Source organism: Diadema setosum, chromosome 13, assembly GCF_964275005.1.
Source record: "Diadema setosum chromosome 13, eeDiaSeto1, whole genome shotgun sequence".
Lineage (NCBI taxonomy): Eukaryota > Metazoa > Echinodermata > Echinoidea > Diadematoida > Diadematidae > Diadema > Diadema setosum.
The window spans coordinates 18263504-18278985 of record NC_092697.1 but is presented as its reverse complement, the minus strand read 5'-3'; the positions used below and the strand labels follow the sequence as shown (position 1 = coordinate 18278985).

The 15482-nt window shown below is 37.4% G+C and overlaps 2 protein-coding genes across 2 annotated transcripts in view; both read right to left on the bottom strand.

Moving 5' to 3' along the window:
* The window catches only part of LOC140237182 (inactive tyrosine-protein kinase transmembrane receptor ROR1-like), a 161794-nt gene extending 160113 nt beyond the window's left edge, over positions 1-1681 (bottom strand). Inside the window, exon 1 of the mRNA XM_072317123.1 lies at positions 1609-1681. Within this exon, the coding sequence (XP_072173224.1) occupies positions 1609-1681 (73 nt within the window). The remainder of the gene's footprint in view (positions 1-1608) is intronic.
* A 6638-nt stretch (positions 1682-8319) lies between these two features.
* LOC140236457 (receptor-type tyrosine-protein phosphatase F-like) overlaps positions 8320-15482 on the bottom strand; it is a 133222-nt gene continuing 126059 nt past the window's right edge. Inside the window, exons 37-46 of the mRNA XM_072316382.1 lie at positions 14830-14984; positions 14179-14314; positions 13554-13703; positions 12929-13028; positions 12102-12178; positions 11451-11585; positions 10830-10958; positions 10082-10236; positions 9197-9332; positions 8320-8448 (exon numbers count right to left, since the gene is read on the bottom strand). Of these exons, the coding sequence (XP_072172483.1) occupies positions 8374-8448; positions 9197-9332; positions 10082-10236; positions 10830-10958; positions 11451-11585; positions 12102-12178; positions 12929-13028; positions 13554-13703; positions 14179-14314; positions 14830-14984 (1248 nt within the window). The 3' untranslated portion in view covers positions 8320-8373. The remainder of the gene's footprint in view (positions 8449-9196; positions 9333-10081; positions 10237-10829; positions 10959-11450; positions 11586-12101; positions 12179-12928; positions 13029-13553; positions 13704-14178; positions 14315-14829; positions 14985-15482) is intronic.

Here is a 15482-nt window from a genome sequence, read left to right as displayed (position 1 = left end):
TGATATATAATTTCTTTATTCTATTTCTGAAATTACTGCTATTTACAGAAGTAGATTATTGGTATAAATGAAGGTTTTAGTTAATATCTATAAATCTTTTGAAAACTAATAATCTATTCTCATCATTATCTCATTGTGATGAATAAGAGGCACCTCTCTGGACTAAATGAAAATTGACACCAAATACCCCTCACTTACTGTAAAAGAGCCATTAACATAGGCTAAGTCATTTCAAACAATGTTTATTGTGAAAATTGGGAATATTCAGCACAATGATTTCAGCCAATTTCCTATGGCTGGACTAAATGTAGTTCTGGGTTGCCATGGAAACATGAAAATGGATAAATGCTGATTTATTTTTCCACAAATAACTGAAGACTCTTGATCTCCTCTGAGGTGGTATGTAAGTAAATACAATATAGTAACAATCAGGCGTTGTACATGCCTGATTATCATCACGGTATCTAAGTACAAAAATGATACAGATTTATATGTCTACAGTTGTAGATAATACATGTAACTGATGACCATTCTGGTTGTCTCTGAGTTGTTCAGTAAAATAAACCTGTTAGATCATGAAAGGAGGTGCAAGCATCCATATTTCCGTCAGTGTCATGTTTCTTTTTATACAAAATACGTACAGGGTATATCTATACATATATATATATATATATATATATATATATATTCTTTTGTATGAAACAATTATCAATACAAGCTGTATTTAGGCTGCATCCATACATGTTGGCATGGCAACTGATGTAACAGGCCAATGAATCTAAGAGCACTGTATAGGCATGATTCTCAGAGATTTCTATAGAAAAAAAAAAAACACTTCTTCACAAAAAAAAAACCCCAAAACAAACAAACACATAGCTGCAAGTACATGTATAATATCCCTCTGGCCTCATCTAAATCCCTCTATATTCCTGATCCCTATCCCACATTTCGACAAACAAAATATGACCACAACAAACCCATTTCAATATCTAATCTATTTCTGAAAACAACAACAACTAGTTTTCATTATAAGCTGGTGTGTACGTACACCTGTATGGAAGGTACCTATAGAGGATCTCAGCTCTGATTCTGCGCCACAATGATTTATTTCCAGCCCCCATCATCTGCCCATGGACACACACACCCTGATATATGTTTCTACCACTCTACCACAAAAACTTTTCTATGCATGTATGAGAAACATATTCTGCGAGGAATGACAAATTATACAGACTATAGTAAACAGTGGTGTAGTATCAGGAGAGACCATTCATACAGTACACAGTCAGCAGATTGACATATCATCGTTATAATTTATGACAAACAATCAAGAAAGAAGTGAAGTCCATCATTCAATTCAAGCCCCATTCCGTGTACTCCACGCACGGCCCGATTCACGTTATGAGAGAAAACCTCTCGATAAATCACGGAGAGCAACACGTAAACACTCAGCACACGAAGACACACAGCAAGAAACACCAGTTCACCGAGGGTCGGCCGTGTGACCGTAGTCTCCCCTACATCCCACGCACAGCGTCCCGTTGGCAAGACGGTCACTGGGATGGCCTGCAATGAAAACTTGTCGCAGAATTGCGTCTCGTTACTTACCGATTTGGACGAGATGAACCAGACCGATTACCAGGAACCACGGAGGGATTGTCCTACGTCCAGTAACAGCCATTTTGAAGAGTAGTATGACGAATTCCCAACAAGATTCACTTCTTTTGAACTCCTTGCGCTATATCACTAATCATTCCCAGAAACTTACTCAGTCGTGAACTTCTCAACCACATCAGTCGCACGCGGCGCGGCGGCATCCACAGCTGCGACGAGTTTGGTGCTTATGTACGTAAGCGGCTAGCAAGCTCGGCGGCGAGTTTGTGATCATCAAGATGTGAATGGAGAGGTGGTGTTTCGCTTCGACGGCGATTGTTCAGCATCAGCAATACTAGTGGCTAGCTTCAGTGTATGTTGTCAATTTGATGAGTAGATATTGCACAATGATCCCAAAAGAGCCGATTCGTACTTGAATAAAGATATCCACAGTTTATATTAGCACACCTTTTGGCGATATATTTTGTAGATCGCTCTTCATTGAGACAAAATAGAGCAAGAACGAAGTGGTTTGTACACAGTGATTCGTAAGAAACATCAATTTCCACAAGATTTCCACTCACACTTTTAGCTAGATGTTATTAAAACCACAAAAAAAAAAAAAAAAATGAAGTGAAGCTAATACTGTAAAACATGATATATTGGGCTCGTGAAATTTTCGCGAATTAGAGCCGACGGCCTTTATAATAGCATGAAATTTTCGCAAATTGCTACTGGTGTTCAGTGCATAATAGATAGTGTAGACAAGAATTTTTGCGTGCATTTTAATTTCGCTAATCTTGGCGCTCGCGAAATTTGCGAAATTAAAATGCATGCGAACATTCCTCGTTTTACAGTGTTCATTTCTTTTGGATGATATCACCATCACGACTCTGAAATTATTATTGTATTTAATCAAATTACAATCAATTTCAAAATGACATTGAGGTCTATTATTTACAACCAGAAACATAATTACAATCCCCAGACTTGGAATATATGAATTCAATTTTTTTTTCTTTCCAACCTCAACTAAATACCCAACGTATTGGAACATTCAGTAATGAAAGTCGAATGTATTTTAAGCATCATATAACATTGTAAATGATCACTCTGTCTCAGCGGTTTATTTTCTGTGCCATACATGATTGATGGTATTAAGCCTATATTTGTTGTACAACAAAGTGTTGTTCACAAAATGTCATCATTGTAAATATAAATTATAAGTATTATATAGATAATGCTCATTCATATTGATAGTGACTGAAGATTGCTTCAAAATCATCATCGGAAAAGATAAATGGACGTTGTTGTTGTTGTTGATGTTGTTGTTGTTTTATTACATGTGCTCCTGTCAGGAGTAGTCAGCTCAGTATAAAATATCATGCTTTATTGTTGTGGCTCAATTTAGCTAGTTGAATTGTCCTGATCAACTTCGCCCATACAGCTCATGGAAATAAAGCAGCTGTTTAAAATGCAATGTTTCCTTTGAAATTTCCTGAGAAGATATTGCATTCTCATTCCAAACCCCCTTCAATACAAAGCAAAATCTCTCAACTCTCTCCCTCCCTCTCTCTCTCTCTCTCTTCTTATGTATACCCGCATCAGTATCTTATTAACAACCATACTTTGATCGGCAACGTCATATAACCTGCTGAGCAAAACCTACTACGTTCGTTCTCGTACGGCTTGATCGATTATGCATGTAGGGGTGATTATCCGCTTGGCCGAACTTCGAGTCTGCCGAACAAAATCTGGCGGTCTCGCTCTGTTAATTGATCAATCTGCAGCCATAGAAGCGATCGACATTGGACTAAACATGGACCTATCAATGCGGATTATGTTCGGTGGCGATAAAACTTTATCGACCGTGTTTCTAAACAAACAATTACGCCGGGCAATATCGGCTTCTCTCAGAAGGCGGTTGGGTTTTAGGCTGTGACAGCAAAAACTATAAGCCAATTTCGCGGAATACTGCGAAAGACTCTATAGCCACTTTCATTTATTATTGTGAAAGAAAATAACACCGTTGTGCTACACACGAAAATTCTTGCCTTAAATTATCTGCATTAAACAGAAAAAGGATAATTCTTTTTATCAAAAGATTTTGATATCCTTTGTCCGTATAACAACCAACAAAAACAACATCCCCCCCCAAAAAAAATACTGAATGGTATTGTGAAGAGAATAGAATGATTATGAAGGATAGAGAAGCAAAAGCTGAAGCAAAAGAAGAAGGAAAGTGCCGTTGATAGTTGGGAAAGTTATTTTCAGATGCTGCCGGTTTACATTTCATGTCTATAATTTACAATATAATCAAAGCAAATTAAGGCAAAAATGCAAAATACTCGAAGCTCCACTCCATGTTATAAACATCTTCTATAATTAACAGAGAAGAACCGAATAAACGGAGCAACGAAAGTTTCAGAGAACTGGAACAATAAAGCAAAGAAAAAAAAAATAAAGACCGCTATTCTTAGGATTCACGTGACAATTTTCAGAAGACAATAAAAGCATATTTAAATCTGCTACGCTTTATGTCGCTTTTTCAACTATAGTAGAAATTATATGTTTGAATCAAATCATTCTCAAATTAGAAAGAAAGAAATTGTGACTGTTTGGCAGGAATCTGCAGTCACTAAATCACACACACACACACAAAAGAGGCTTTTTTTTCTTGTTCCAAATCTTCCACGCACAAGCCATAAAAACTTCATTAGGAGATGACATCATAAAGGCATCTGATTTGCATGATGGTATACTGATGCTGATAACACGATGTGGTAACATATGAATTCTCTTCTATACTCTTTTGTGTAGTTTTAATGAAACTTTCAAGTATTGTCGTGTTTTTGTTTGTTTTTTCCGTCAGAAGGGGGGGGGGGGGCTATCCTGTTTTTTGTTCAAATCATGTCTACACGTGAGTGTGTGACCATGGAGCTCCATAGTGTGAATTTCAAGTGTCTATATTTGTTTATGTAGAGATGCATGTACATGCCGATGTAATAATGTCCTCTGTCATCGATCGTACCAGGTAACCTGGTATACAATTATAATTATCGTCATCGCAGTACAATACATGTACACTGCAAAAACATCGGTGTTAGATTTAACACCACAGGTGTTAAATCTAACACCGATCAAACTTCAATAAAGGACCACACCCACAGGTGTTAAAAATGCACTGTGATGGTGTTGAAAAGTGTTCACCTGACACTTCGTGGTGTTAATTTGACACTGTTATTTTGACACTGTACTGGTGTTAATTCAAAAATGACACCACATGGTGTTGATTTGATATTTGCTGGTGTTAATATCAATGGTTTAACACCCATCCAGCTTCAATAAGGGACCACACCAGCTGGTGTTACTTTGGTGTAAATTTATTTTCACATTTTTTTCAAAAATCTAGTATTTTAATGTAAAATTCTTGATCGTCTTGTTTAAATTAAAAATCAACAAGAACTGCAGTTACTAAGAAACTCTTCAAAAAACAGTTTGAAAATTGGAAATGACACCCGTAGGTGTTAATTTAACACCATAAATGAGCACCGAAAATTTAACACCAGCTCGGTGTTCACTATTTAACACCGGACTTTTTGCAGAGTATCATCCAGGTTTCTCAGAAGAGCTCAGGGTATCTATAAGATTCAGACAATGTGTTTCCTTGCTTCATCACCTCACAGAAATAGGATTATAAGATGTGATGCAGACGATGGCAAAATGATGATGATAATGATGATAATGATGACAATGGCTATGATACTGATGATGATGACGATGATGATGATGATGATGAAGGTATAATGGAAATCATGATTTCTTTTAGCGTTTACACTCTGCTTATACCACATTGTACGTAATTTGAAACGATGTGTGTGACACTATTATGTAGCATTACTGATGACTGGTGATGTGGCATGAGCTATTTTTGTGCCTTAATGCAGTTAATTTTGCTGATCTTGATCAATCAATAAATCAAAAACAAACAAACAAACAGACAGACAAATTCTTCTCCACGGCACAACGTAAGAGTAACACATCAGCTCACAGATTGTATCTTACTTTTTTGGTCTTTAATGTGACATAATCATCATAAATCCTCTTACAAGAAGACTCTAGATTGCAATTGCACTTCTAAACATCAAACTTCGCTTTCTCTGCATCAACTCTCATTCAACAGGTGTGTAATATAGTTTATACATTAATTGCAACACAACTCCACGGGGCCCGGACAGGAATAAGAGCATTTGGAAATAAAGAAAGTCTAATGAAGTTCGTGTACATATTACTCAACGTGGGTGGAAAGGGAAGCGTCAGATAGATTTAAACTCAGTAATTTTCTTTCTTTTTTGTTTTTTGTTTACATTGATATACACAACATTACCTCATTCATTTTTGTCCTTTTGTCTCATTCATTCTACTTTTGCTTTATTTGTTCAATTATCTGTGTATGGGAGTTGTCATCAGATTGCGAGCGCTTATTGTGACTAAGCTCAACAAGCATTGACAAGGGATACATGCGGGTTTACTTAAGACATTATATAAGTGAGACAATTCGTCCAGCCGGCATAGATTGGGAATAAAAAGGGTAAAGTGGAGTTACCCATGCATCTCCAGAGTGAGAAACACGGCATTTCCTTGTCAGTTTTAAAGTTGATTACTATTGCTTCGTGTACTGCAGATGCGTCCTGTAACATACCAATACATTGTAACAAGGCACTTCAAGGATATTATTAGGCAACTGTATAGCGTATTATTACAATCAGGTACGAAAGCAATTAGTCAAAATGACTTGTTAGGTCGCTTTCGGAAGGCTGCAGAAACATGACTTTGTATCCGATATGATATTATAAAAAAAGAATGGATACAAAATCAGCAAAATATGAAAAGATATTACCACTAATTTGATACGAGATGAAAAAGATCTCCATTTTCTTTCACAAGTGCAAAACGTGAAACACTGGTGCATTATCTTGATGTTTATATTCAATATATGACGTACAGCATTGGCTTAAAGGCGTGGTTAACCTAATCACTAACTGTCTTTATCAATTCATATTTACATCCCCTGGTCAGTTAGGTTTCCGCACATAATAATAACACTAATACGCCATCCTTTATAAATTGTCTTTCCAATGTCACGTGACGTATAACATCTCATTGCACTTGAGATACACACATATATTTACATTTCATATCTGCACTTTACACAAGTCGTATTTTTGCATCAAAATATCAATATTAATGTGTTACACATTGAGATGAAAAAAAAATCACTTGAAAAAAATGATTGCACCATATCCTCTTACAGGTAAAAGAAAAAATGATCAGGAATTTCATTTCTCAAACCAGGAGAATTCCAAGCATCAATAACTACTGGAGTGCGTGGCATCAATATTGGTAAGGCAAAAGAAAAATATTGTACGTTTTAAAAGATTTATGACAAGACAAAAATATACGATGGGAGAAAAGTTTCAGATTTTAGTGAACTACATCGCACGGTGGCTATTCATGTAACACGGCGCGATTTGCGGCATAGAATAAACAAACATCCTGTCTTTAGTCATGACATACTCAACAATTTCTATTCTTTCTCCTAATGGTGTTTTCTCTTTCTTTGCTGTCTGAATACAAAGTCTGGATTGATTTATTTTCATGTCTTAAATACACCAGGCCCAACCAGTCATATTCTGATTAGTATGCGGAAACATATTCCTGGTATTGAAGCTATGTGCAGGTATAGCTACTTTCCATTGTTTTCTATTTTTTCTCTTGTCAAATGCTATTAAGTAGTTTAAGTAGCGCATTACAAGTGTGCCCCATGTTGACCATTACGCAGGGCAAATCAACTTTACTAATAAGTAATAATTTCAACACAATACTAACATTGCAATAATGTTCTTAACATTTTACCAAACTCAGTATAGAAAAAAAAAATGAGTTAAAGTCAATAATGGCTAACTGAGGAATGCGATGCCTATTTTGGAAATTCTAATGGTTAGGGATTATACATCGTGATTTCTTGTAAGTCTGTGTATTTTCATCATGGAAGAAAAAATGTGCACAATGTTTAAATTTTCTAATGCGTATAATATTTCACAATTTACATACTAACGGGGTTTGATCTAGTGTGCACATAAAAGTATGACCCTGTGGCTATCAACCAGGGCGGTTTAATACACAAGCGCGGATAATCGTTTTGATCTTAACCACCCAAGCGATGGTGCACAGTCACAAAGTGATCAACACTGTTTGTCCTCCTTGTGGGTGGTTTTCCAGGATATCCGGATTTTCAACCTCTCGCTCCGTGAGTTTATTTCCTTTGTCATGAAACTTGATGTAAGTTGACGGTAAATTGTGTCACCTTTTGTCTCAGTCAGTTGCCTTCTGGATGCATTGAATAGCATAACTAAAATGCCATGTTTAGGCGAAATCCATCTCATAGGCATTATTCCTGTCTCACATTGTCCATGATCAAACGCGAGAGTGAAGATCCTGCATTGTGATTGGTTGGTTGCACAAGGCGTGATCACTGCTGATTGGCCAGCAAACATGCATACGGTTCTCATGATTCATAAAAAATACACACGCCCGCAAATGATATGCTCACTGACGTCCACCAAGAAAATAACAAGTCTGTATTTTCCGTATAAAACCGCCGCTATTTCGGTCTTTATTGCTTCCTTTGTGCGTGGATACACACTTTGGGATGGAAGACATTGTCACTGTATGAAAAGTTTGTCAGGATGTTCTGTAGTTTGTCCTCTCTCTAGCAATCTACCTGAAGTTCTCGTAGATCTCACACGACGCTAGATACTCTCGGACGACATCATGGATGTAGAGATATTCCTCCTGAAAAGTAAATAAAATGTTTGATTAATCATTAATTGATGATATTTTGCTCTTTAGGGCAACCATATCATTTGCAACATGTGGATTGTACTGGAATTGATAACGCAGCAAAAGGAATAAAAAATCTGAAATGGCACAGGCTATTTTAAAGCACAACAATTCTATTCTGTTGACATAAGATATGACATGTACGAAAGACAATGAGGTTACAGTAACTAAATGAGACGATTTTCCATTTTAATCAACTGAAATTTATTCAATTTGTCTTGATAATCTTTTCGGTGATTTTTATAAATTGCAATGATTTTGATCACAAAATGGGTTAAGCGTAATTTTTAAAGATTTTACAACAAGTCCACAATCAGACAAAGCAAGACAAATCCTTTTCAGTGATACCTTACTTGTTTCACAGAAAGAATATTTTTGAAGTTACGATTAGAAATATTCCACATTTTCTTTTTATCTCCTCGTTTTTAGCAGTTTTAGTCGCAAATATCTCAAATTAACAAGAATGGATTTCACTCGTTTTCACTCGTTGCGATACAACTTTACTCTTCGTTTGCTGCGCACGAAGATCTAACTATACGAGTACACTGATGAAGCACAAGAACCTACAGTATTCAGAAGTGTATCGAACGCCCTCTCCCGTCAGCTGCATGCTTAGTCAGGGGTATGCCTAAGGACTATACAGTGCAGTGTGTGGATAAGTCTAACGAGCACGTCATAAAGATTTATAGAAATGTCTTACCTCCGTGGAAATCATGTTCCCGCTGCACTTTTTAAGCTTTTTGACTGCATGGAAGACATCAATGTTCCCTTCTGTCTTCAGTTTGGAGACGGTTGACATGATGGCACAAAAGAGACCACTCCTCCTTACACCATCCCTGGGAGAGACACAGAAATCATGGGGAGACTTTGAATGGCACACCGTCAAAAATACCGAAGCAGGAAGAATAAATAAAACTAACTGAGTTCCACTGTTGATATTCGCAGATTTTTGTCCATTTTTTAAAATTTTTATTTCTTTTTATTCCATCATTATCTTCTTCTTTTTTTTTAACTCAAACACAAAATTAAATTCTGCTGTAAAATAAAGCGTAATGATGCGGCATGATACATTCCAGAATGTTATGAACATTGTTATGAAATAGAAATACGACCCACCTTTATAATTGTAAGAGTATGTATATTCATTGAATAATGACATATTTTGCTTTGATTTAGAGGATTTTTTTTTTTTCACAAAGAAATTTTATTCATATAAACATTCAGGTACAAAATAAATGTCACATACAATACATAAAGACAAATGATCAAAATTTGACAGGCAACTGCGAAACAACTAAATAATGTAAATGCGATTCCATTTGATATTACATACAAAACCTTTAGTTTTCTCCTTTTTCTTTAGAGGAATTATAATGGAAATACAATTTGACCTTGAGAAGGAGAAATATATCGCCAAACAAGTTTTATCGGTCAAGTGAGAAAAATGTGAAGATCGTCGATATATAAATTTGATGATTAATAACACAAAACCTTGTTCGACTATTGTTTTGTATAAGAAAGAGCTTGATTGAGGTATGTGGTGTTGTAATAGTAATTTGACATTAAAACGATGAGGTGTGCTTACATGCAGTGCACGGTGATTGGTCCATCTCCCACGTCCCTCTGTCCTGCCTCCACCATGTCTAGGAGACTGAGTAGAGAGGAGAGACTCCGGGGGTACTTCTGTCGCTCCTTCCATCCAATGAACTGGTACTGGCGGATCACTCTGGAAGGCTCGTTCTGCGGGATGAGGTGCACGGAGTGTATGGAGTCAACATAGATAAAGCAGTTGCAGAATGAATATTAACAGCAATGCACATTCATTAGAGGTCTGCTGTTGCATCACCTAATATTCAGCATATTCCATTCCGATTTTTACGGGAAAGTGATTTTCTCTTCCCACCTCCCTGGTCTTATCACGTCCGGTCAGTGAAGATTACGGCATTGAAGGATTATCTAATTCAAGCACTAATACAATGTACCTGCCACAAGAAACGATCGCCAAGTACGACCGCTACGTCAAAACAGAGAATACGTTTCAAATGCTTGTCCATTGTCTGTGACATCTAGACTACTGTATAAGCTTCACACGCAAAGACAGAGTAACATACAAGATAGTGAGTTTACAAGCGTCAGAGTCCGGTCAAGAAGCCTGAAAGATAAAATTATTGTGGCCATGACACTAATTTAGATACTGTACATGTATGTCAGTATTTGCGTTGATGCCTTTTAAATCTTGTCATTGACAATGATTGTCACTACGCATCTATGTCACATTATCACGTATTCCAAAATGAATTAAATGAAGATGGACAATTATCATGTCAACTAACCACGTTGTTTGTGTTTGCTAGTAGAAGGGTTCGAATGATGACGTCACCCTCCCTCTCTTCAGCCGATACGTCAATGATGAACGGACCAATCAGAGCCTCGTCTCCAGCCGGCCAGTACTGAGAACACGTCTGAAATAGGAAGGAACAGTGTTGAAGGTAAATGAGTATAGCAAAATATTACTCTGACATGCAAGTGGCCAATTCACGTACTACACGTAACGCGGGAAAATGATATAGATAGGGACAGCTCACATAGTGTAGTTTCCTCTTTTGTTTTGAATCTACTTTCATCAATCTTTAGTTAAACAATTAAGAAGTGTGAAAAATCGGGCCAATTGATGATGTATTCTGTGTTTAAATCATACAAAGATAGACAAATACGGGAATTTCTGCAAGTCAGTGTTGCTATCCTTCTATGTCAGTATCATTTTTTGATTGTGACATTTTCAGCTAGTGGAACACAAAGCAAGAGTGTTTTCTTCATGGCGGTGGTCAACAGAATATAAAAAATGGTGAAAACATGATGTCATCAATCTAGATGTAATCATGCTGCAATTTAGCTTTGGTATCGATTAATAAATTCTGATATCAGACTGATTGGAACACATCGATGGTATGTACCTTGTCGTTCTGGTTGAACTCGTTGATCATGACAATCACGTTGGAGTTGTAGTCATAGATCATTCGCCAGAAGTCCTCCACTGTGTGTGGGAGAGGCATCTGCGTCGCGATGTACATGTCACGCTTTCTGAAACCCTGGCAACGATAAAACATTCAACCAATCAGAACACTGGGTTGTGGAGCAGACAGATAATGGTAGAAACAACAGCTGACTTTTGACAATCTGACATCAGCTTAAGAGATTAAAGGCAGATATATTCCTCTGTCGAAAATACGAATCTAGCAAACACTTTTAAAAAGAACAAAAATTAAAACAATGACTCATGATAATATTATTGGTATTTATGTCAAATACAATTACAATTACAATATAAATTGCTTCCTAAGTGTAATATATATCAATTGTGAAAATAATACAGTGGTCTATCCGCTCTAATATTGAATACATTTCATATCCCTCAACTTGGCAATGACATTTTGTATAGTGTTTGTTTGTTTATTGTTCTTATATCTTCTGTGATACTCTGTTGTAACATGTACTCTGTTCCACAGCGCCATGAGTATCTTTTTAGGTAGAATGAGCGCTTTATAAGAGTCCCTCTATTATTATTATTATTATTGAAATGTAGCTAAAGAATGTTGTTGACTTACATCCAGGAATGTGGCGTTGACATAGTTTGTCTGTCCTTCTGCACAGCCAGTCATGAGGTATGGTCGGTATTTGTCAACTATAGGGGAAAGTCAAGGAAGACCAAACACTATAATCCATCATGTCCTCCTATTGACACAGCAATGTTTCAATTGACTCATGGACGACAGAATACGAGCGGTGACGTGGAGTCTCGTTCTGTTCCTCTTTTCATGCATATTGCTATTGCATGAACTTTGCAAAAGGAACTATGTAATTCATCGTCCTATTGCACGAATTAAATGGTTATGGACTGCGTCAAAATAAAAATTGATACACATCGATGTCATAACATTTTATTTCTATTATTCAAAGAGGTCATTACTCAGTTATACGGACGACACATGCTTGCAAACCTAACGTCAGCGAATGGTCAGTTTCTGTTTTGATGTTACTATCTATAAAACGCGGTAAAACTTTTATTGTCAAGTTGAGCTCCATAATCATTTGAACAAGACAATGACTGAAGTCATAAAAGCCTCCATTTCTTCTCTGATGGCTACATCGAATAGTCCCCTGAAGTTCCATGGTATTGTATGTTTGTTATCGAGCAAAAACATTATTTCGAGGTAGAGTGTGAAATGCCGGACCGAAAATACATACAGAGGAAACCAGACTGCTTTACTGTATATCTCTTGTGAAGAGTCTGTACCAAGCATAGAGTCTTTTGTTTTTCGTTACTTTTCTTTTTCAAAGGAGTGTTTAGAAATTTGCGACACAAGAGCACACGGCCCTCTCCTATTGGATGGTCTTGTCTGCGAACTCCCTCTGAAAGGTGGGTACGACTCACGTGGTATGATGTCGGGGTATCTGTTCTTATGACGGTTCTCCGCACTGCCTCCGGCCTGCATACTCGTGTCGTGGTATCGTATCGACATCGCGTCCAGTGCCTGAGGAGGAATATGCCATGATAAATGATAGTCACATCTTCCTAGCAAAACTCATGCATACCATGAACAAAAGTGGCACGTCGATAAAAATGTATTGGATATGGTGATGGTTTAAAAGGAGACAATGAAGAAAAAGATACCGTGTGAGATAGGGCAGGACTTGGGAAGATGACACTACCAACGCTAGACCTTGAAACAACTTCAAATCGATAGCAGGAATATAGAAAACTTCTACTAAAGAACAGCAAGGCAACAATCGCCTTGTGGAAAAGTTTTTTCAACATCTGAAATTGAATTTGATGTGTATTTACTATCATGCAAACTACAAAATAAAAAAGTTTTGTACATGATGAAATAGTAGTCACACAGTAATCTGGTTGAAAGATGTCTCAGTAAACCATGGGCATGGTTGCAGTCTATGCGACATATGAAATATACGTGGACAGGGAGAGAGAGAGAGAGAGAGATATGGCGGGAAGGAGAGGTACAAAAAGGTTGCCAAGGCAACGGATTGTGGTGACTCACATTTAAGTGCTCCTCGAGAAATGTCCTCTTGGTGGCCAGGTTGGTCTGCTCCATACGGGTGAAGTACGGCACGATACTCTTGGTAGGGACCGATGTGTAGCCGCAGAGCAGGTACTCCAACAGCGCCTCGTAGATAAACACGTATTGCTCCTGGGAACACAGAAATTAAAACGCAGGGATGTTTACATAATAGCGCCACATTTGACTCATTCTGAGCAATCGAAATACACTGGGTTGTTTGTTCACTTATCTGTTCAGTTCTATTTTCAAAGATACAATGAGTTTGCGGCGGAAGCACAATCCTTTAAATCATGCTCACTCTCTAAAGATTTGAATACATTTATATGAAGGAAAATAAATGCACAATGTAAAGATCACACAATAACAATAAAAAAAAAATACAGATGTCTGACACACAGGTACATATGACACCTTCATAGATAAAGAAAAAAAAAAACGCGGCGAGAACGTAATCACAGTTATTTGCAGACCATTTTTGAATATTTGAGAAAGATTACCCACGTTCGTAAACGGGTAAAATGTTCCTAAGAATTGTCTTATATAAGTGAACATTTTGCATGATGATAATTCAGATAGCATGAGGGATCCCAGGTGACCAACTTACCGGAGTTTGGACCATCTTGACCCTCTTGGTTCTCATTCTGTAGATGAAGTCCAGCACGTTGATTTGTTGCTCTCTGGCCGACATGTCCATCATGGAGTCCAGGGTGATGTAAGTTCCGGTTCGACCCACTCCCGCACTGACCGGAAAACAGATGACAGGTTAACTGTGTTAACTTGGCTTGACCAATACACTTCAGTTTCTCACTTCGCACTTACGCTGTGTGTATTATATAGACGTTACAGTATTTTGTTTACTTTGAAAAAAGTACCGCAGCATATACGCAAGTTAATGTGAAAGAGTGTAAAGCTTATGAATCGTAAATAGCTAGATGTTCTATTGGAGGAAACTGACAAACGAGAAAGTGGTTTTGGTGTTGTCTAGAGTCACTTAAAGAAGCCCCAATGGGTGTGGAAAGACTACCGGAAATAGCATTAGCTTTATAGCGCCTATGTACAGAGAGGTACAAACATCCCCGACTCAAAAAAAAAAATTATTATATATATAACAACTTGTCAGTAAAAAGAACGAACATCCTCTTGTGCATTTTGTCAGTATAATGAAAATTCAATTTATTCGTCGGTATTTATAGCTTCTGTCAAAACTCACGGTCAAAACACAACGGACTACCTAGTAAGGTGTGATCAAATTTACCTGCAGTGAACGACGGTTGGTCCACTAGGTCTGACCTCGAACTCTTTGACCTTATGGATAAAGTCCAGCAGCGGGGTCGCACTGACCGGAAGTCCCATGTCTGGCCAGGCGGTGTAGTGGAAATGTTGCACTCGCCGCTCCTCTGGATCCCAGGCCTGGCGGGGCAAAGGTCAAAGTCAAAACATTACACTTCTACTCCACATGCTAATCTTTTAAACACCAGGATAAGAAAGGTTGAACTCTGACCTTCTATTAGTCTTCGTAGTCTTGATAGAATGCTGAGAACAAAAATCACCCAGGGTCAAGAACAATATTTGTCCGATCACAAGGAGTATTTTCATAAAGCAATGATTATGACACAGGAGCGACAATGCCATGTCGTCTCAAAAGCATTCTGTCCTACGAGGAATACTTATAGTTAGTCTAGGGTATAGATACAGTAAATATTTATGATTTGATATTGCATTCTGACAGTAAATCAATTGCTGCAAGGTTTCCAATTTGTTTAGCTGCAGTACGTTCAAGATTTCGTGTTGATACCATCTACAGTAGATATGAACACAAACATTACAGATGGATAGTACATTGTACATTTATTCTTTCTTCCTTAAGTCCCACAGCAATATTTTTGTATGCTGCAAATTGTTCGAATC